Source organism: Mustelus asterias, chromosome 26 (assembly GCF_964213995.1).
Source record: "Mustelus asterias chromosome 26, sMusAst1.hap1.1, whole genome shotgun sequence".
NCBI classification, from domain to species: Eukaryota; Metazoa; Chordata; class Chondrichthyes; order Carcharhiniformes; family Triakidae; genus Mustelus; species Mustelus asterias.
In genome coordinates, this window is record NC_135826.1 from 28,666,758 (window position 1) to 28,687,198 (window position 20,441).

General features: G+C 40.2%; 2 protein-coding genes across 11 annotated transcripts in view; one reads left to right on the forward strand and one right to left on the reverse strand.

Moving 5' to 3' along the window:
* The window catches only part of plekhj1 (pleckstrin homology domain containing, family J member 1), a 423,983-nt gene that overhangs the window by 344,235 nt on the left and 59,307 nt on the right, over window positions 1-20,441 (reverse strand). The window lies entirely within an intron of this gene.
* The window catches only part of dot1l (DOT1-like histone H3K79 methyltransferase), a 92,153-nt gene that overhangs the window by 62,674 nt on the left and 9,038 nt on the right, over window positions 1-20,441 (forward strand). For 8 of the 10 annotated variants that reach the window (XM_078198343.1, XM_078198345.1, XM_078198341.1 and 5 more), the window contains exons 22-27: window positions 532-684; window positions 4,330-4,447; window positions 4,977-5,614; window positions 7,679-7,881; window positions 15,008-15,093; window positions 17,183-17,701. In XM_078198343.1, the coding sequence (XP_078054469.1) occupies window positions 532-684; window positions 4,330-4,447; window positions 4,977-5,614; window positions 7,679-7,881; window positions 15,008-15,093; window positions 17,183-17,701 (1,717 nt within the window). The remainder of the gene's footprint in view (window positions 1-531; window positions 685-4,329; window positions 4,448-4,976; window positions 5,615-7,678; window positions 7,882-15,007; window positions 15,094-17,182; window positions 17,702-20,441) is intronic. The other 2 variants (XM_078198350.1, XM_078198344.1) reach the window with 1 other exon arrangement.

Below are 20,441 nucleotides of genomic sequence, written 5' to 3' on the forward strand. Positions count from 1 at the left end.
TGAGCCACAACCAGCCAAAACTGAGTGACTGGACTCCCCAAGACTTAGTGTGCTCATCTGAAGTTACAATTCAGTGTTGCTAGCCCTGGTGCTTCACCACTCAGTATTGATTACCGTTGAATTTGTACTGAATGGACCTTCTTGTCCATCACTTTGTGCTTTTCCTAAAAAAGTGAGGCAAGAGTGCTCTCACCCCTGTAATACAGTTAGGGTCCATTGGCTGCAAAATTTAGATTTATCTATTTGATTAATGGCAGATGCTGTACTTTCCAGAAGTTAGTGAGAGAATTCCAGAGGCTTATTGTATTAATTTAATCCGTTACACATTCAAGGTACACAGTGACATATCTATACTTCAAAACTACAAACATTTCAAATGGTCTTGGAAAACCTACTCCATTTGCTATTCATTTGTATGCTTGAACTAGGTCAGTGTCATCAACCAGTTGTAGTTTAATGAAAGGCTGCATTGTGACTTTTTTGCACTTGTATGTCCATTTTGTGAATGTTGCCTTTTTTTTTCCCCTGTAGCTTTCTAAAGATGGCAGCAAAAGTCCAGTTAATAATTCTGAAACCATAACTAGCCTACCAATCAGTATTCCACTGAGCACTGTTCAACCAAACAAGTTGCCTGTCAGCATTCCTCTGGCCAGTGTAGTTCTGCCAGTCCGTGCTGAAAAAGTGGTAAGTAATATTTGGCTCAATTTGAAGTATAGAATTTTTCAGTTGGCTAAAATAACATTTCCATGTCCAGTCTCATCTTCGTAGTTCAGTGTCCTAGCTAGTTGAACAAGGTTATAATTCCAGTAGATGTGACACTCGTCTTGACTTTAATTTCCCCCATCCACCCCTACACATTGTATAGAACATAGAACAGTACAGCACAGAACAGGCCCTTCGGCCCACGATGTTGTGCCGAGCTTTATCTGAAACCAAGATCAAGCTATCCCACTCCCTATCATCCTGGTGTGCTCCATGTGCCTATCCAATAACCGCTTAAATGTTCCTAAAGTGTCTGACTCCACTATCACTGCAGGCAGTCCATTCCACACCCCAACCACTCTCTGCGCAAAGAACCTACCTCTGATATCCTTCCTGTATCTCCCACCACGAACCCTATAGTTATGCCCCCTTGTAATAGCTCCATCCACCCGAGGAAATAGTCTTTGAACGTTCACTCTATCTATCCCCTTCATCATTTTATAAACGTCTATTAAGTCTCCCCTCAACCTCCTCCGCTCCAGAGAGAACAGCCCTAGATCCCTCAACCTTTCCTCATAAGACCTACCCTCCAAACCAGGCAGCATCCTGGTAGGATGCCCACTTAAATTGCTGCTACTGTTCCACATTTCTGAACTGCTAGTTTCTTGTATCCCTTGTATAGGCCTATAGCTTTGCTTCACCTTGACTTGGACGTCTTGAGATGAGCTCTATATGGAATGGATTGCTGGGTCAGGGCATCACCTGTGCTGTTCCAGTTCTGACATTTACCTTCTCTACCTCAAACCTCCAGAGAGTAATTTGTATTTCCCTCTGTGACTGCCTGTTCTCTCACTCAGTCTCTTTTAGTTACGTCATCTACAAACCTATTTTCATTCGCTTATAATGCAAACTGTAACTCGCTTCCATTACTCTTGACTTTTCTGTTACTGCTATCCTTCCTGTTGGTCTCTTTGAGACAACATTTCCTTTATCTAAATGTTACCAAAACTCCAGATGCTTTATTTCACTTAAGCCTCTGGCACCAGCTCTTGTTAATTCTCCATCTGCTATAATTAGTCCAAAAGATGTAAACCTCGAGTGCACTAACTTGATTCTGAGTGTTCCTGTTTTTCAACGAGTGCTTTTTTCCATCTCTGGCAATCCCTCCTTCTCCCATGGTGAATAAAACACTAATTTGCACCATTACTTAGAAAATTAGCTTTCAAATGTTCCCCACTAATTTTCCATTCTTTTACCTATCACAAATGTCGGTTATTACAGAACTTCCAAGTTCCATCTTCTGCTAAAGGTTCTTTGTACCGATTACTTTAATTGTTCCCAAAAATACTGGCTCCCTGCGATATTGATTTCCAAGTCTTTCTCATTTTTTCATATCCCTCTGCAGTTTCATTGCACCCTTATGCCACAAATTTCCCGAGGCGCTTGTTCTATCATTGGAGGTTGATTCAAATCTATTTTAACTTGTGTCTTTATGTGAAAGCTCATTGCACCGTATCTATTTAACCTTGTCTCTCCTCCTCATACTCTGATAAGGTGCTACGTCAAAGGTTTTTGCAGAAAATAAAAGCAAGGGTAGAAGATTAATTGGCTAACAGGAAACAGAGTGGGCATAAATAGTATTTTCAGGTCGGCGGGATGTAATGAATGGTGTGCTACAGTGGTCAGTGCTGGGACCACAAGTGTTTACAATTTATATAAATGACTTGGATGAAGGGACGTTTGCCAAATTTGCTGATGACATAGATAAGAAAGTAAATTATAAAGAGCTCATAAGGAGGCTACAAAAAGGAAGAGAGGTTAAGTAAATGGACAAAGATCTGCCACATGGAGTATAATGTGGGCAAATGTAAAATCGTCAATTTTGGTTGGAAAAATTTAAAAAGCACATGATCTAAATAGTGAGAGATTGCAGAGGGATCCGAGTGTCCGAGTGCATGAATCACAAGACTGGTATGCAGGTACAGCAAGTAATTAGGAAAGCCAATGGAACATTATCGTTTATTGTGAGGGGAATTGAATGCACAAAGTTATGCTTCAGTTGTAGAGGGCACTAGTGAGACCACATTTGGAGTACTGTGTACAGTATTGGTCACCTTATTTAAGGAGGGATATAAATGGGTTGGAAATAGTTCAGAGAAGGTTTACCAGCTCAGTACCTGGCATGGGTGGGTTGTCTTATGGGGAAATGTTAGACAAGCTTGGCTTGTATCTGCTGGAGTTCAGAAGAGTAAGAAGCGACTTCACTAAAACATACAAGATAGTGAGGGATCTTGACAGGGTGGATGCAGAGAGGATATTTCCTGTTGTGGGAGAATCTCAAACTAGTGGTCAGTGTTTAAAATAAGGGATTGCCTATTTAAAATGGAGATTAGGTGGAATCCTTTCTCTTAGAGGGTTGAGGGATTTTAGAACTTTTCTTGAAATTTGAATGTTTTTAAGGCGGTGGTGACTAGGTTCTTGGTAAGCAAGGGGGTGATGGCTTATCGGGGTAAATGGTCTGCAGATTTGAGGTTACTATCAGATCAGCCATGACAAATGGTGGTGCAAGCTTATGGGGCTGCATGGCGGCCGCCTCCTTGTTTGCATGTATGTTCTTAGGCACTCGTCCAATCCTTAACACAGCCAGTACCCATCTTCTCCACTTCTCGTGTGTTGCAACCTAAATAAATGCAAATTGTTGCCCATGTAAGTTATTAGTCTTTAGCCATCTCTTTTGAAGTTTGCTTGTCCTAATCAGGTTATATTGGAACAAAATGACCAAGTGTTGCTTCTAGAGGAGCTAAATATATCTATTTTAGACCAGTTTTCCAAGTTTTGGGGGATGGGGGTCTGGTGGGCCTGGAGCAGAGTCTTGTTTATCAGGGAATGCGAAGAACATGCTGGCAGGAGGTATGTCTCATGAACGGTATAAATTCGGTAAGGGCATTGGGGGTGGTTGAGAAACAAGGGAAAATGCAATTTCAGCCCTCAGCAGGGAGAGCATTAGAGGAAGTCTGGCCCAATGGGATAAGGAAAGAAGTGGCAGAGATTGCTGATCAGATAGTCCTAATTGTTAATGGCAAAAAAGGCCCATATGCTCTTCTCATTTGTTGTTTGGGGTGGGGGGGGGGGGGGGGGGGGGGCGCGGTGGGCAGCACAGTGGGTTAGCACTGCTGCCTCACAGTGCCAGGGACCCGGGTTCGATTCCTGGCTTGGGTCACTGTCTGTGCAGAGTTTGCACATTCTCCCCGTGTCTGCGTGGGTTTCCTCCGGGTGCTCCAGTTTCCTCCCACAGTCCAAAAATGTGCGGGTTAGGTGGATTGACCATGTTAAATTGACCCTTTGGGTCAGGGGGACTAGCTAGTGGAAAAGCATGGGGATAGGGCCTGGGTGGGATTGTGGTCAATGCAGACTCGATGGGCCGAATGGCGGCCTCCTTCTGCACTGTAGGATTCTGCAAATGAATTGAAGCTCTGTGATACTCTACAGTTCCTTTTTGCATTTCATTGTTCTTGGTTTCTGAGAAGTTTTCAGCAGGAGGCATTATCAAACATTAGTTTTCTTGTATATTTTATAATCAAATCATTGTTTTTGTACAAATATCAGTTAATTTGATATCTTTTACAGAGAAGCACACCTAGCCCTATTCACGTTTCGAATCGTGATTTACCAATGCTTGACAAACAATATGGTGCTACCTATGGAAATGCGGCTGGAAATAAACCACAGTCTTTGGCTAACTCAGGTACTTGTAGTTTTGATTTTGAGTTATTGAGGTGGAGCAGGTTACCTTTGCGTTGATTAAATGACAATTTGAATGTAGTTGACAAATTGGTTAGATCAGAATTTTTAATTTATCTTGAACATAATGAATATTAGTGAATGTTATATCGTCCATTTTTATTATGGCGTCTTTGTCATACCCCAGCATGCTAATGCTTCTAATAAATTGTTGGCAGAAGGGAATCTCATAAAAGTAAAATGCGTTACGTTTTCAAAAATATCATTTGTGGCATGTTTCAAAGTAATTGAAGCTAAAAGTATTAGAATGTAAAGTAAAGAATCTGTGGAAGTCTAGATTTGAGGTCTTCTGTGTGGTTGTGAATGAATGAAAATGGATATACCATGTAGTTGAGAAGAAATCAATCCTTGTTGGTATTTGGGCAAAATTTTCATTTTGTTTTGCATTTTAATAACATGCCAAGCAATAATAAAAACTGAATGGTAGAGTTTTATCAGAGCTAGTTTGCTACACTGTGATTATCATTTTGCAGGTTTTTGTTACTCAGCTGGCTCTGTGGCGGTCAATGGAGTCCATTCTGGTTCTCCCATCCAGTCAGCCCTCAATAGTCATGACAAGACATTGTTAGAAGATTCTGACTCCACCAGTGTAGGTATCCTTGCCAACAGTTCTGTCTTACAGAGCATAAACCCACAGCATCCAACAATGCACCTGATGCAGTCTCGGAATTCTGAACAAAACTCTCCAACTACGCAACATTCAGCCAGTCCGAGGCTATCCAGCTCTCAAAATCCAACATCCAGTTCTCCAAGCATGGGTGGGGTTTTACAGTATGCGGACACCCAAAAGGCCTTCTCGGAGGTAATCAAAAAAGATTTACAGTCAGACCAAGGTGCCTCTGATCAGGAGAATGAATCCAAACGGAGAATAATATTTTCCACTGCTAATGGTGGAAATACAAAGCAACCGTCTTTAAATAAACAGGCTCCTATTGCTTCAGCCATCAAGTTGGAATCTGGGCAGACAATGTCGCAAGAAGGAAAAAAGAAAGGCAGAAGAAAACGTTCTTCTTTGACGTCCAATTTAAATGCAGGCAGCTCTCCTAAACGGAAATCCCTGCTTGCTGCACTAGGACTTTCTTCAGGATCTCCTTTGAATATAAGTTCCATGGTATGTGATTTGATTTATTCCTATTTTTGTCATTGTTTTGGAAAGTGACACTTGCTTTTGATTTCAAACCGACCCTTAGGTATTGTACTGCAATAAAAATGTCATAATATGTTCTCCAGTGGATGTTGTCTTACCATGGCTATTTCATTAAAACAGTGCAATTGAGACAATTAATTTTTTTTTTAAAGTAGATATATTTACATTCATCCTTTAGTCTGTATTGAAGTTATCTTAGAACACTGCCCTGTTTAAGAAAATTTGTGCCTTAGTCTAATGCAATATTTCTTGCATCATATCGCTGTCATTAAACCATAAAGAGAGTGTGTGTTTTTGTTAGTTGCTAAACTTCCTTCGCTTTCTTATCAACTGAAGAAGTTCCATTTTTTTTTTAAAAAGTCACCTCCTTGAATTTAGTTTGTGTTGTAAAGACATTTTCTTGCAGTTCAGTGGATGCCATTCCGTATCATGGGCTGTTCAGGTGTGCCTTGATCTCAACCTCAGTTGTTAACCCCTGGAGGGCACATGTTGGTTCACAACAGAGCATAGCTTTAAAACTTAATTGGAAATGTGGTATGTCTGAATAGCAGTTAGCTAGATCCTGGTTCCTCATTTCATGTATGAAAACATGTCCCCGAAGTTTGTTGTTTTGTGTTTTGGCTGCAGTTAGTACTGGGGCAGCTTTAGCATCACCCAGTGCAGAAGTACAAAAACTGGGTAAAGTTTTATATAGCGTCTAAGTTTCTTGCTGATAGACTAGCTTATGCTCCCTTGTTCTGAGAACCATGACAAGCAGTAGGCATTTTTTTTTAATTCATCCATGACAAAAGAACACTCCATAGGGTGGACTTCAAAACCGAGAGGTGGAAGTGTATACAGATGTAGTTCTCACTTAGCACATTGTAAAGGGTTTGAGACCCATCAACATTTGATGATTGGTGGCACACCACTCGTTACATTTTGCTAATTAGAAAAAGACCCATTTATGCTGACTCTGCTTCCTGTTACTGTCTTCTATTGATGCCAATATGTTACCCTCTAGCTTTTACTTTCAGCAATAACCTTTGACGTGACACCTTAAGAAATATTTTCTGGAAATCCAAGTATGGTACATCCACCAGCTCCCCTTTATCCACAGCATTTCTTTCTTCTGCAAATAACTCCAATAAATTGATTAAACATAATTTCCCTTGCACAAAACCATGTTGACTCTGCCTGATTAGCTTGAATTGAAGTGTCCTGCTATAATGTCTTTAATACTAGCTGCTAGCATTTTCCCAATGGGAGATGTGATGCCAACTGGAGAGCTTTCTGCCTTCTGTTCTCTGCCCCCCCCAAACCCCTCCCTTTTTCTTTAGGGTTAGGCTTGAGGGTTGCTTTCATTATTTCCCAATCCAATAGAACCTTCCCAGAATCTGTGGACTTTTGGAAAATTAAAGCCAGCACATTAACTATCTCCCTAGCCACTTCTTGTAAGCATGAAGTCCATCAGAACCCAGTGATTTGTCAGCTGGTAGCTCCAACAGGTCTAGTCCTGTGGCCCCTCTCTGCATTTCTTTCTGCTCTTGATGCTGTCTCTTTTTTTCCATTATATACTCCGGGTATGGACTGATCAGAACATTGCTCAATTGGGCCATGACTTTGTAGAATTTGCACTCTGCTTTTTGTCAGTATATTTCAGATATAACCGGTTCAATCTGCTATGGTTTTTATCTATATCAAAATATGAAAATTATCTGATGCACTGCATGCGAAGCTTGAAGTGAATGTATAATTATTCTGTTGATGTTGTCTGCTTCAGTTTTCAGTTCTTTATTATACATGGTCCAATCAAGAAAATTCAATCTAACATGAATAGCCAAATTATTTCTGAATTGTTTTGATATTGTTGCTGAATAAAGAGTGGGTCACTATAGTTTTCTTCTTTGAATTGATAATCATTATAATTAATTACATCCCACCACTTACTGCTCAAGCTTCTTGGAATATGAACTGTTTTCAAGATGCAGGGAACACTCCAAATATAGAAATGTTGCAAAATCGTAAGTGTTAAATTTGTCCTTTTAGGTCAATAACATCAACCAACCTTTGGAAATAACAGCAATTTCATCACCAGAAACTTCAGTGAAGAGTTCTCCTGTTCCCCATCAGGATAATGAAGGACCTTCAAGTTTAAAAAAGAAAAAGGTGTTTGCCTCCAATGGTGTTCATTATTCACCGCTTACATCTGATGAAGAGCAGGAGGAGGAAACTGAGCAGATTAATGGAAGGTAGGGCTCTTGCAAACAGAAGTGTATATGCTTTATAACTTTGCAGGATTTATATTTCAAAAATGGGCAAGTTGTGACCTATTTATTTAAAGTGCAAGACAAAAAAAATTATATCACTGTCTCATTGTTCAAGTCCCAAGGAATATACAATGATCAAGTTTGTTGCAAGTGAAGGGAAGAAAATTAATCAAATTAATTCATAATTTATTATCCGTCAGCCCTCTGTCATTCTGTATAACTGTTGTGCACTTCAAACTGGACCAAGGTCCTAGTAATTAACTAACTGGAGTATTTTATTGGGATATTTTAAGAAATTGTTGCAGTGATTGGCAAAGTGGTGTAGGTTGTGATTTGACTTGAATGAGAATTTGGAATAATGGTAACCAGACAATAGCAATTTGGAGTTAACAAGAAATGTATGCAGCAGTGTGGCATTGGGTGCCCTAGATTATGTAGAAGTTAGATTAATGGACTTATTGAAAACAGCCACATCTTGGAGACCACTTAGTTGTCAACCCCTTTATAGATACAACGATGAGAGTAATATATGGAATCTTACTGTTGATGTTTTCTATACCTGAGAGATTGCTGCACTATGAAGTGTGTTACATGAAACCCTTAGCATTGTTTTACCAGTAGCATGAATTTGAATATCAATGTTTTGTGAAGCTTAAGAGGTTTGTCTTAACTAAGTTTTTCTTTGGTTCAGTCTTCATGTGAGTAGATTGTGAGATTGTTCTATCACGAGAGATGGAAGAAACATTTAATACTATCCCTCCAAGAAATTTGTCTGTGGTGAACAATTAATTGTAAGGCCTTGATATAAATAAGGCATTGGTTTTTCTGCCAAGCAGCGAACTTGATTATAGACGCCCGGAAAAGTCTTTGTAAAAACAGTACAGTTTGCTAAGTTTCTAATTCTGGTACCTCGAGGCCAAAGTTGGAAGAATGCGGGGGTCTGAGTGGTGGTTGGGCTGGAGGAGATTAGAGATGGCATGAGATGAGGCCCATGAAGGAACTTGAAAATCAGGATGAGAATTTTAAAGATGAGATCTAGTTTAAACAGGGAACCAATATAAATCTGCAAGAACAAGTGATAGGTGAATGGGACTTGGACGAGACATTCGCAACACAGTTTTGGATGATCCACAGTTTAGAGGATTGAATATGGGAGAACAGTTTATGGTGAGTTAGAATAGACAAGACTGGAGGCAACAAAGGCATGGGTCAATGTTTCTGCAGCAGAAGAGCTGAGGCAGAATCTGATATGGAGTTAGGAATAGATGGGGCGTGGTTAGAAGCTCATCTTGGAACAATACTGAATTCTTCTTGAAATATGACACCAAATTAATGGCTAGGAACTGTTTGAGGACAAAGGCAATGGCTTTAGTTTTCCCAATATTTAATCCCCATGTTTTAGCAAGGCTACTCCCACATAATTACCGGTTTATTATTAGTTTGAGCAATTGACGAGAACTAAACTTTCCTCTGATTTGATTTTACTATCAATGTTGTATCACTGGTGCATGACAGGGAGAAATAGCTAGAGATGTCAAACCTTCACTTAATGCCTGGTTTGAAAAAGGAAAATGAACTATGGGTTTCCTCCAGGTTCTCTGGTTTCCTCCCACAGTCCAAAGATGTGCAGGTTAGATGGATTGGCCATGGTAAATGTGTGGGGATAGGACAGGGGAGAGGGCTGGGTAAGATACTCTGTCAGAGAGTTGGTGCAAACTTGATGGGTCAAATGGCCTCTTCTGCTTGTCGGGATTCTGATTCCACCCCCTGAGGTATCAGTGTCCCACCCAGATTTTTGAAGGCTGCCCTAAATGCAATGGTTGTATTTTGCAACATATATTTTGCTTTAAGATTGCAGCTAATGTCTTCAGTTGTGACATCAGTCTCAGCACAAATACCATTAACAACTGCGGCTGTTTTAGTCTGGTGTCAGCATCCACCTTGTTTGTGGTCGAGTGGACTTCAACTGGACTAACAGATGCCACAATCTCAGTATTCTTAAGACCCGAGTGCTCAATTACTTTTGAGTATAGTGACCATTTGTGGATGTAGTACCTTGTACCAATAAGTGATAGTTACAAACCAACCTACATGCGCAGTTTGAGCTTCTTTCTCTTCTAAGAGAAACTTTGAATAATCCGAGTTAGAAGGTACTAATGACCTCCAGGCTCACTCAGTTAACTGAGTTCCCATGGTGACTGAAGAATATTTACCCAGTCTGTTGACCCAATAGTCTCGAATGCTAAAAGAGAAATTCCTCACCAAAGATGGTTACTTTTTTCTTTTGGGACAATGAAGTCTTGAGTAAAATATTATTTTCAAAGGGTGCTGCAAAATTAATTGCTTTTGATTAAGCTTACTAAATAATATTTGTACACAAACTGCCCAAATTGAAAGTGAGTATTCACATGGTTCATCTTATTGGGAAAAAGTTAACATTTAAATAGCTGATATGGCAATTGCCTATGAGATTGATATAAATGAATTAAGAGAGTGCCATAAGCTATTGTACAGCATGTGTGTTTGCATACATGTGTACACATGGATCTCAGATTTTCACCTTGACTGTTAAAGTGTTACTTGGACTCGTGGTCCAGAGAAATATTATTTCTAGAGGTGAAATGGGAGCTTGAATAACAAAGATGGGTGTTATTCTATAATAAGACCAACTCAACTGCTGTCATGTTTGATCCATGGAACACCTGGCAAAAGGCAGCAGGCTTTGTTTTGGAAACTGGATCATTTATTCAGAAGGTAAATCTCAACTTGGAACTGAAGCTGGTGTGAGTAACCCAATAACCATAATTTAAACCAATGAATTTGTGAGGAGTATTACTGTTTCTGAGGCATGAATCCTATTGAGCTGTCAGATATTCAGAATCTAAGAACTGTTCACACCAGGTCAGCGGTTGTGTATCCCCCTGTTGCAGAAAATCTGTGCAAGGTTTTTCTATCAACTCCACATTTTTGCAGGTCATTATTGCTCAGAGCACGTTCATCTTGAACTTCTTAAAATTCATTCATGGCTTGTGGGCGTTGCTGGCTGGGCCAGCATTTATTGCTCATCCCTAATTGCCCTTGAACTGAGTGGCTTGCTCAGCCATTTCAGAGAACATTTATGAGTCAACCACATTACCGTGGATCTGGAGTCGCATGTAAGCCAGACCAGGTAAGGCTAGCAAATTTCCTTCCCTGAAGCACAATAGTGAATTACACCTTTAATTCCAGAGTTTTATTACATTCATGTTTCACCATCTGGCATGGTGGGATTTGAACCCTGGGTTTCTGGATTACCAGTCCAAAGACAATACCATTGCACCACCATCTCCCAAACCATTGTGAGAAGCAGATGTTTCCAGTATTTTTTATTCCCCCACAACAACAAAAGATTAGTTTGTACATTTCAATTGAAAACTGCTGGAGTAAGCAATAGAATTAATTATTTCTGTTCTCTGGCAGGAAACTTTGAGCCCAGACTATTGGGCAGTTACTATTTCATGGACTAATTGCAGAGAATTCTTCAAGTTATTTGTAAAGCAGCTACAAAGAAACTGTTTGTATTCTTGCCTTTATGCTGAGTTGACAGGAACATTAATGGTCCAAAACAGTACCTCAAGCCTGCCAGTAAACATTTGCAGTTCAGGGTTCAACTTCAGTAAAACGCAGTTAAATTTGAATGAACAAGTTTTGTGTGTGGTATCTACTCCATGCTCTTAGCTTTAAAAACAATTTCAAGTTGTGTATGTAGCTTCAGCCAGTGCACCATTTAATTCTTTTTTTTTGACTTGCAGTTGTGGAGTTGTGTTTTGTTGTGGAGCTGGAAGAAGGGTTGGGTCTGTATCCATTGGAGTTTTAAAGACCAGAGGTGATCTGATTGAAACACAAGTTCCTGAGTGGGTGTAACAGGATGCTGAGAGGATGCTTCTCTTTGTGGGAGAGACTGGAATTGGGGAACACAGTTCAAAAATAAGGGGTGTCCCATTTATGATTGAATGAGGGGAATTTTTGTTTTCTGAGGGTTGTTGGTCTATGGAATTTTCTTCCCCAGGGAGTGGTTAAGGTTGGGTCATTGAAGACTTTTGAGGCTGAGTTAGATTCTTCCTGACAATGGAGTTGGAGAATATGGTGGTAGGAATCAGATTTTAGCAGATGGTGAAACAGGCTCGAGGGGCCAAATGGCTGCCTCTTAATTTGTGTATGTTCATTTGCCCTTATTCTTGAAGCGTGCTGATGACTCCTTGTGTTACAGTCGGAGAATTTTGCAACACACAGGGAGACCCTTCAGCTCACCATGCTTGTGCTAGGCTCTCAAAACTATCTCTTCCATCTTGCTCCTACACCCTTTCATAATTAAAACAAAATCTTTATTTCTTCCCTTTTAGAAAGCTTGTGTATTTTGTTTTTGGCCTTGTTTCTGATAGGAGTCAATGTGCTAACAACCTCAAATTTTGAAGCAATCCCATTTTTGTTCTTTTGATGCTGATTTATGTGCTAAGTTAGCAGGTCCCATTGACCAGATGAAATATTGTTTCTCTATTTACCTGAACAAAACCCTTCATAAGTTTGAACATCTAAGTATCCTCCCTTTATGAAATGAAACAGGTCTATGCTGCAAAAGGAAGTGTGGTACAATGGATCAAACCTTTTCCCTTTGCATGTGGGTGTTGCTTTGGGCAAAGGTTGGAAGTGTATCACAGGGATCAAGGCATGGACTAGTTTTATTTTCCTTGTCTATCTGGATAGATGATTTGAACTTGACAGCATCTTTTAAATTTGTTGAAGAGGCAATGGTAGGAGGTATGGCAAACAGCGAGTCGATTTCAGAACTATACACAGGTTAACAGAGCAGTCAAACAGATGACAGATGTAATTCATTTTTGGTAAGTATGAGGTAATATAGTTTAGAAGGAAAGACACAGGAGGAATGCATATTTAATAAGACCATAAAACATAGGAGCAGTTAGGCCACTCGGCCCATCGAGTCTGCTCCGCCATTCAATCATGGCTGATATTTTTCTCATCCCCATTCTCCTGCCTTTTCCCCATAACCCCTGACCCCCTTATTAATCAAGAACCTATCTATCTCTGTCTTAAAGACACTCAATGACCTGGCCTCCCCAGCCTTGTGTGGCAAAGAGTTCCACAGATTCACCACTCTCTGGCTGAAGAAATTCATCCTCATCTCTGTTTTAAAGGATCGTCCCTTTAGCCTAAGGTTGTGTCCTCTGGTTCTCGTTTTTCCTACTAGTGGAAACATCCTCTCCATGTCCACTCGATCCAGGACTCAAAGTATCCTGTAAGTTTCAATATGATCCCCCTTCATACTTCTAAACTCCAACGAGTACAGACTCAGAGCCCTCAACCATTCCTCACACGACAGGCTTGTCATTTCAGGGATCATTTTTGTGAACCTCCTGTGCACCCTTTCCAAGGCCAGCACATGCTTCCTTAGATATGGGGCCCAATACTGCTCACAATACTCCAAATGGGGTCTGACCGGAGCCTGATACAGCCTTAGAATATATCCCTGCTCTTGTATTCTAACCCCCTCGACATGACCGCTAACATTGCATTTGCCTTCCTAACTGCCGACGGAACCTGCATGTTATCCTTAAGAGAATCTTGAACAATGACTCCCAAGTATTTGTGGTTCTGATTTCCTAAGCATTTCCCCATTTAGTCTATGCCTCCATTCCTCCTTCCAAAGTGCACAACCTCACACTTTTCGACATTGTATTCCATCTGCCACTTTGCCCACTCCCCGAACCTGTCCAAGTCATTCTGCAGCCTCCATATTTCCTCAATACTATCTGTCCCTCTACATATCTTTGTATCACCTGCAAACTTAGCAACAGTGCCTTCAGTTCCTCCTTCCAAATCGTTCATGTATATTGTGTAAAGTTGTGGTCCCAACACTGACCCCTGAGGCACATCACTAGTCACTGGCTGCCATCCTGAAAAAGACCCCTTTATCCCCACTCTCCGCCTTCTGCCAGTCAGCCAATCCTCTGTCCATGCCAGGATCTTACCCTTAACACCATGGGCACTTAACTTATTTAACAGTCTCCTATGCGACTCCTAATGGACATTTGTTGGGTGTAAATGAGACCTAAATCCCAAATACGCAATTGCCTCAAAATATGTATGCAGATAGTTAAAATCGCGAAGTGCTAAAGAATGAAGCCAAGATGTGGGAACCCATAGTTGTGAGTGGAGACTCAAAACTGCAATTATTTACCCTGGAACAAGAAAGTTGGGGAATTTTACTGAAGACTTTTTCAAAATGTTGAGAACTCTTGATAGTGAATAATGAGTCACCTTTCAGGGGCCTCAATGCAAAATCATCATTGAGGAAGGAGACAGGTTGGAAGAAAGGTCTTCACATGGCAGGTTGTTGGAGAATGGAATATCTTCCTTGAGTGGTTGAGGTCAGGACCAATTGCATCTTCTGTGGGACGATTGGACTACTATTTAATGTAGAGAAATATACAAGCTAAGGGCAGTGGGGTTGATTGTTCTGGTAAACATTTGACAAACACATTTGGTAGAATAGCCTTCATTCTTTGATTCCTCAATGTGTATTGAGGAATATATAGTAGACTATCATTATCTCAGTGTAAAGATCTTGTGGTCTTTTTAAGTGAAAATAACTGACATACTAAATGGGCTGTTAGTAAGTTGCAGTATTTTCTGCTAATAGACCGGCCCAAAATCAGACCCAAATGTAGACTTCATCTATAGTAAAATGTTGTAGCCTCAGCTAATGTTAAACTACTTTGACAGATGAAATGGCTGTTTTGTTTTAAACTGCATTTTTAAAAACGTACCATCACAATTTGGTAAAGTGGCCGTATAATAACGGTGGGGACGGCTCTGGGTTTTGTCAAATGACCCTATTTTTAAGGCATTTTTCTGCAGCTATTGGTTAAATTCCCAAATCAAAGGATCTGCTCTTAGTTGAAATAGAGTTTCATGCTATGGGTTTCGTCGCAACAGCTGCGGCTTGCGTAACTAGTCTTCCTTCAATGAGTGGTCCGTACAAACCCATTCTTTGAGGTGTCAGCACACAATCGAGAGCATTGGTTAATTGTTATGCTTTTTTTTTTAGGATTGAAAGAAAAATGACTCAAAATCAGTGCACTGTATCAATCGAAAGTAAAGAAATTCCAACTGTTTGTGGAGAAAATGACCAAGGTAAGAAATTGTGGTTGTGCAATCAAATTGAAATAAGCCTGAATTTTTTTCAGATGTTTCAGAAATGAATTTATCAGCAATTCCCCATATCCCACCGCAGAACTGGACTTTGAACTACACGGGACAATGTATTTTTGATTTTTAACACTGAGCCAAGTTTGCCTTTCCTTCCACTTCTCCAATCCACCCCATTTGAATCAGAGCAACTACTTCGAGAGCATGGGAGAAGAGCAGCAGTAAGGTAGAACAAAGAACAGTACAGCACAGGAAACAGGCCCTTCGGCCCTCCAAAAGAAGCAGGTTAGATTGTCATTTTAAAAAATATTTGTAGCAGTGCCGGTTCAGCACTTCTGCACCATCGAGACTCTCACCACCACAACACTGGGGCTTAGGCTTTGGATCAGGTCCAGATCTGGAATGAGAATGCAAGACCAGGATAGGAAAGTGGCAAGAGGGTGAGCAGGGGCACGGGAGGTTTGGTGAGATGGTGTGCCGGGGGGTGGGAAAGGGAACAGTTCAGATATCATCCTGTTGGGGGTGGGGGGCAAGCAGGAAAGGTCACGGCTCGGGGCGGGTGCTGCTGGAAAGGCCACAGCTCGCAGGTTGGGGAGAGGCTGCTCCAAAATGCGCCAATCCGGTGTCACAGGAAATGTTGAAACTAATCTCGTGACACTCCACAAGACCGTGGGCTCTCTTAACATACCAACATTAAATTGAAACAATGTTAAGCAAGGACTTGCTGTACTTAGACTTTCCAATAGCCTGTGCTCAAAAGGTTGCTGCTGCTGAGTATGGGAAATTCCATGGAATGTTTGGCTGAGAGTAAAAGTTTGGCTAAAAGAAAGGTAGTTTTGGGAGACGGATGGGATGATATTGATTGGAGCAAGAGCTGAGTATGCCGGGGATGAGCATGCCAGAACTGACAAATCTGCAATGATTGCTTCGATTCAAAAAATACCAAAAATCATTGACATTTGTGGATCTCAAACTCTGGAGGAGCGATAAGTGGGAGGCTGTAGATTGTGATAGACCAAAGGTATTTGATCAAACATAATTACAGGATGGAGCAATGCCAAATGCAATTGAATAGCACAAGTGAAAAGCTACTACACATTGGAAAATGAAGGTTAAATGAACACTTGACAGTTTTGTTTAAAAGTTGAAGGTTAATTTGAATGGGATCTGGGGCAATTGCAGTAGATTTGAGACTGAATTTTACTGTGCAGCAACAGTATCTAATGTTCTAATGTATTGCTCATTCAGCAAAGTACAAGGTCAACTACGTGCAGTGACTCTACCATGAGTGTTCAACTACTTTTTGAAGGCAAGCAAACCATTCAAGAATAGAAGCTGGGAAGGTAGAATGATGAGCTTTGATCCCTTAGGATCAAAGGATTAAGTTACAAGGAAAGTCTAGGGAAACTGAGACTCAAAAAGTCTTGATAATTTAGGATAAACTGAGACCAGACCAATACTAAACTAGAATAGGGCAGTTTATGATCTTTATAACGGAGGGCTTTAATCAACACTTGAAATGCTGGAAGTAAATATTTTGGGGGATGGTGTAAGAATGGAAGAAACGAGTGCAGGAGTAGGCCACTCAGCCCCTTGAATCTGCTTGGCCGCTCAATAATTCATGTGAGCGGAAGAGAAGTAAAGTGTGTTTATTTCCCTCCTAAATGAATAAGCTCAAAATGGCTAACTGGCCTCACTGTACTCATGTATGTTGTGATCCATGGTTTTTATGTCTTTATCCTTGCTGATTTCTGGCTTTGTCAATCTTACTCTGTCAATATTTAATCAGAATCTTTATATTTCCATCACATGTACCTTTTACATGTGTTGCTCTTTGTTTACTTTGAGAGTTTCTTTCTGCCATGGCTCTGTTTAATGCTATGAATATGACTTGTGCATTGGATTATGAAATGGTTTTATTATATTATAGTACCAAAGCACCCCCAAATTCTTCAGTGATTAACTTCTTGTGTGTTACTGATTCAACTCTTAATTTGAAAGTGAAATTAAATTTGTATTGTTTCTTTCATTCCCAGTTTCTTCTTGCATTGACTGTGTTTTAAAATCTTTGTAGGTGGAAGTTTACCAATACGGAAGCAAGGTCTCGGTTCCAGCACTTCAGACAACAGCAGTAAATGGAAATCCACTTTCTCTCCAATATCTGATATCACTTTGACCAAGAACTCTGACAACACATCCCAGTCCGCATCTGCTTTATGCCAAGCATCTCCTTTTGGCGCCAGGCCTATTACAGGTGAACTTTCAGTCAGTGATGCTAAAATGGGATCCCATCAGAGGAAACACATCACCACCCCAGTCTCGGTGGAGGAAAATGGTTGTCATGCAGCCTCACCTATCACTTTTAATTACAGTTCTGGACGATCTGCAGATATCAGTTTACATGATTATAATGAAGGTGCTTGTTTAGCTCGTAAGACTTCAGAGATGGTGGGGTTGAATTCCAGTGCACTGTACCAGCTGACCAGGAACAAAGCTGACTCCAGTATTGACTCAAATCTCTCTTCAAACAAGAAGCAACCAGATGGGTTGACTGGTGCAAAGGGCGATGAGCTGAGCAAGTCAGGGGTCAAAGGTAAAGAAAATGCAGGAGGAGTAAATTATTTGGGAGGCAAAATGGAGAAAATGCAGTGCTACTTAATATAAAGATGATCAAGTCGCATGAAGGAAAGTAGGAAATGTAAACCTTTAATTTAAGTGACCACAATCCCATTGGGAGGAATACTGGGTGGTCAAAAACATGCTCGCTGCAGTTTTTCAGAAAGCACTATGTTCGCTTCAGTTGCAATTGCACCGTTCTGTTGCAGGTTCTTATCCTGGTCAACTTACCACAGGATTACAGTAACCAATGAGATTGCAGGGAAACTCAAACTCCATTATGTGGCCAACAGAATGGTGGCCTTTCTTTGGCTTGACACCAGTTGATGCAAACATGGTTCCTGTCACAGCTGCTGGTGCTGGGTTGACATTCTTGCACTCATGCTAGCTTTTCCGTTACTGATCTTGCTGGTGAGACTGCAGGAGATGGGTACGCCAGAGTATACTGCAATTAAAAGCAGGGTACTGCACCGCGAAAGTGGGACTTGCATTTGAGGAAATTCATAGCCTAAAAGCTTTGTCAGAATATTAACCTGTTTAATAAACTTAATCAATTTAAATGTAAACAGTACTTGGATTGGCAGGAAGATACTTTCAGTTCAAAGATTTCATAACTATTCCATAAACAATTCCTCCACTGTGACGCAACCATTTGCCACACTCTCAGAAGAGTGCCATCTACTGTCTGGTAAACTGAGTGCTTGAGTGAACACACTTGTGATCATGAGACATCTCCCTTTATTAGTCAATTTTCTATGACGTTATGCACAACGAGGGACAGTTGTGCAGAGTAACCTCATGTCCCTGTGGATTGAAACACTTGAATTAATTTTCTGTTGGATGTTGGCAGGTAGAGAGGAAGGTTTCATCTCGTTAGGATAGGTTGTATTTGAATTCATAGATCAGAAAAGCCAATATAATCAATGTTGATATCCAGTTCTCAGTGTATGATATATTTTAAGACCCCATAAACTGATAGGAATCATCTTGTGAATCCCTGGTTGTAGTCGATTTTATATGGTTTTGTTATGGTACAAGTGTAATTTGCTAATTATTTCTTTTCTTGGTGTCCTTTGTTTCTTAAAAGACTAGAACATTGAATTCTGCCTTTCTGCAGGCACGGATTTGCACATTACTAGACCAAAGATTGCTTACTTAAAAACATACTTGCATGACTAATTCTTTCAGCTATTGTTGCAGGACAGCCTTATCATGCCTCAAGTAGCCATTAATGAATTTCAGCAAGGCAACTTGTGCAGTAGCAATGAATCTTGCATCAGGAGCCTGATTTAATGTGGCGCTCTATCTCTCCATAGCCGGACTCTTGACACCCCAATATTGCACTGTTGGGGAAAAAATACATCAAGTGCACAATATATTGATGTGTTCCTTATATTTACGTATTTATCCCTTTTAAACTAACCTCCTCCCCTATAAGGCGGGAGGGCAGTGGAGAAGAGAGAGAGGTTAATGTTGAACTATAGGTTTGTTCGTGACATCGGATTTTCTCTGCAGTTGTGGCTAAGAAGCTGGGAATTGCAAAGCAAAGTTGCTGTAGCACTTTCAATTGTGGGAGGATGTAATTACAGTAAAACAAGTTTACCTTAGGCTATTTTGAACGTTGGAATTTATTGTGGGGAAAATATTTATTTCAGTGACAAAACAAAATGTAGGCTTTAAACTAAGAGTGCAGATAGTTAAAATGTCTATGATGTTAGCAGTAGTAATACATCTAAATATTGGTGATCAGAACTGGGACCTGGTTTTGAGTTTTGCACCAAATTTTTTGCGCAATTTATTCTGATTGCTATTGAAAATAGCCGGACAAAGAAAATGTGTTGACCATATGTCTAAATATTATAATTTCATTTCTTTGTAATCCTTTAATATTGCAAGTCATTCAGAAAACCAAGTATCATGGCCTAGCAGAATTATTTAGGAAAAATCTTTAACTGGCAGATGATCAAGTTGCTGTTGCAAATGGGCTAAAATCCATCTTTCTCGCATTGATACAGTATAGTGCAACATGCACCCTTTTTGGCAATTTCTTTTGTTGAGTGTGCTTATGCTACAGGTTGAGTATCCTCTATCCGAAACCCTTGTGGCCAATTGTGTTTCGGACTTTAGATAATTTTGGACACTGCATATAGGCCTTGACTTGCTTACATTACCATGGCCTAAGCCTAGACTAGATGTCATCTAAAGTAAAAATGGTTAGAACAGCAGGATGTACTACTGAATAATAAAGATCAGGTGCAGTTGGTGAGGTTCATGTCGGCTCGGGTCAGACTACCCATGCTAAATGTTCATGAGGTTAAAAAGTAAGATTTTTGGATGATAAAGGATACTCATGTCTGTTCCAAGGTGATGAGATTTATCCATTTTTGTCTTTTACAAACACAATGATTTGTGAGTATTGTTTGAATATTTATCTCATTGACAGTTCAATCACCAGTGGCAAAAATATCAACACGTCATTTTCCCAGCTGTAAACCTGGATAAATATTCAAAGGAAGGAAACACTATTGGGCACAGAATTTTTCATCTATTTTGTGTAATAAATATTGGACTTTTGTCTATTTGGCATACCACTGTTTTTCAGTTCCTATGCATGTACAGGAGTAAAAATAATTGTGCGTGCGTAATCTTTTGCCTTTCCTAAGGGCATATTCTTTAGGGTGAGAGGAAGTGGTGTTTGATTCCTTGCTTAAATTATT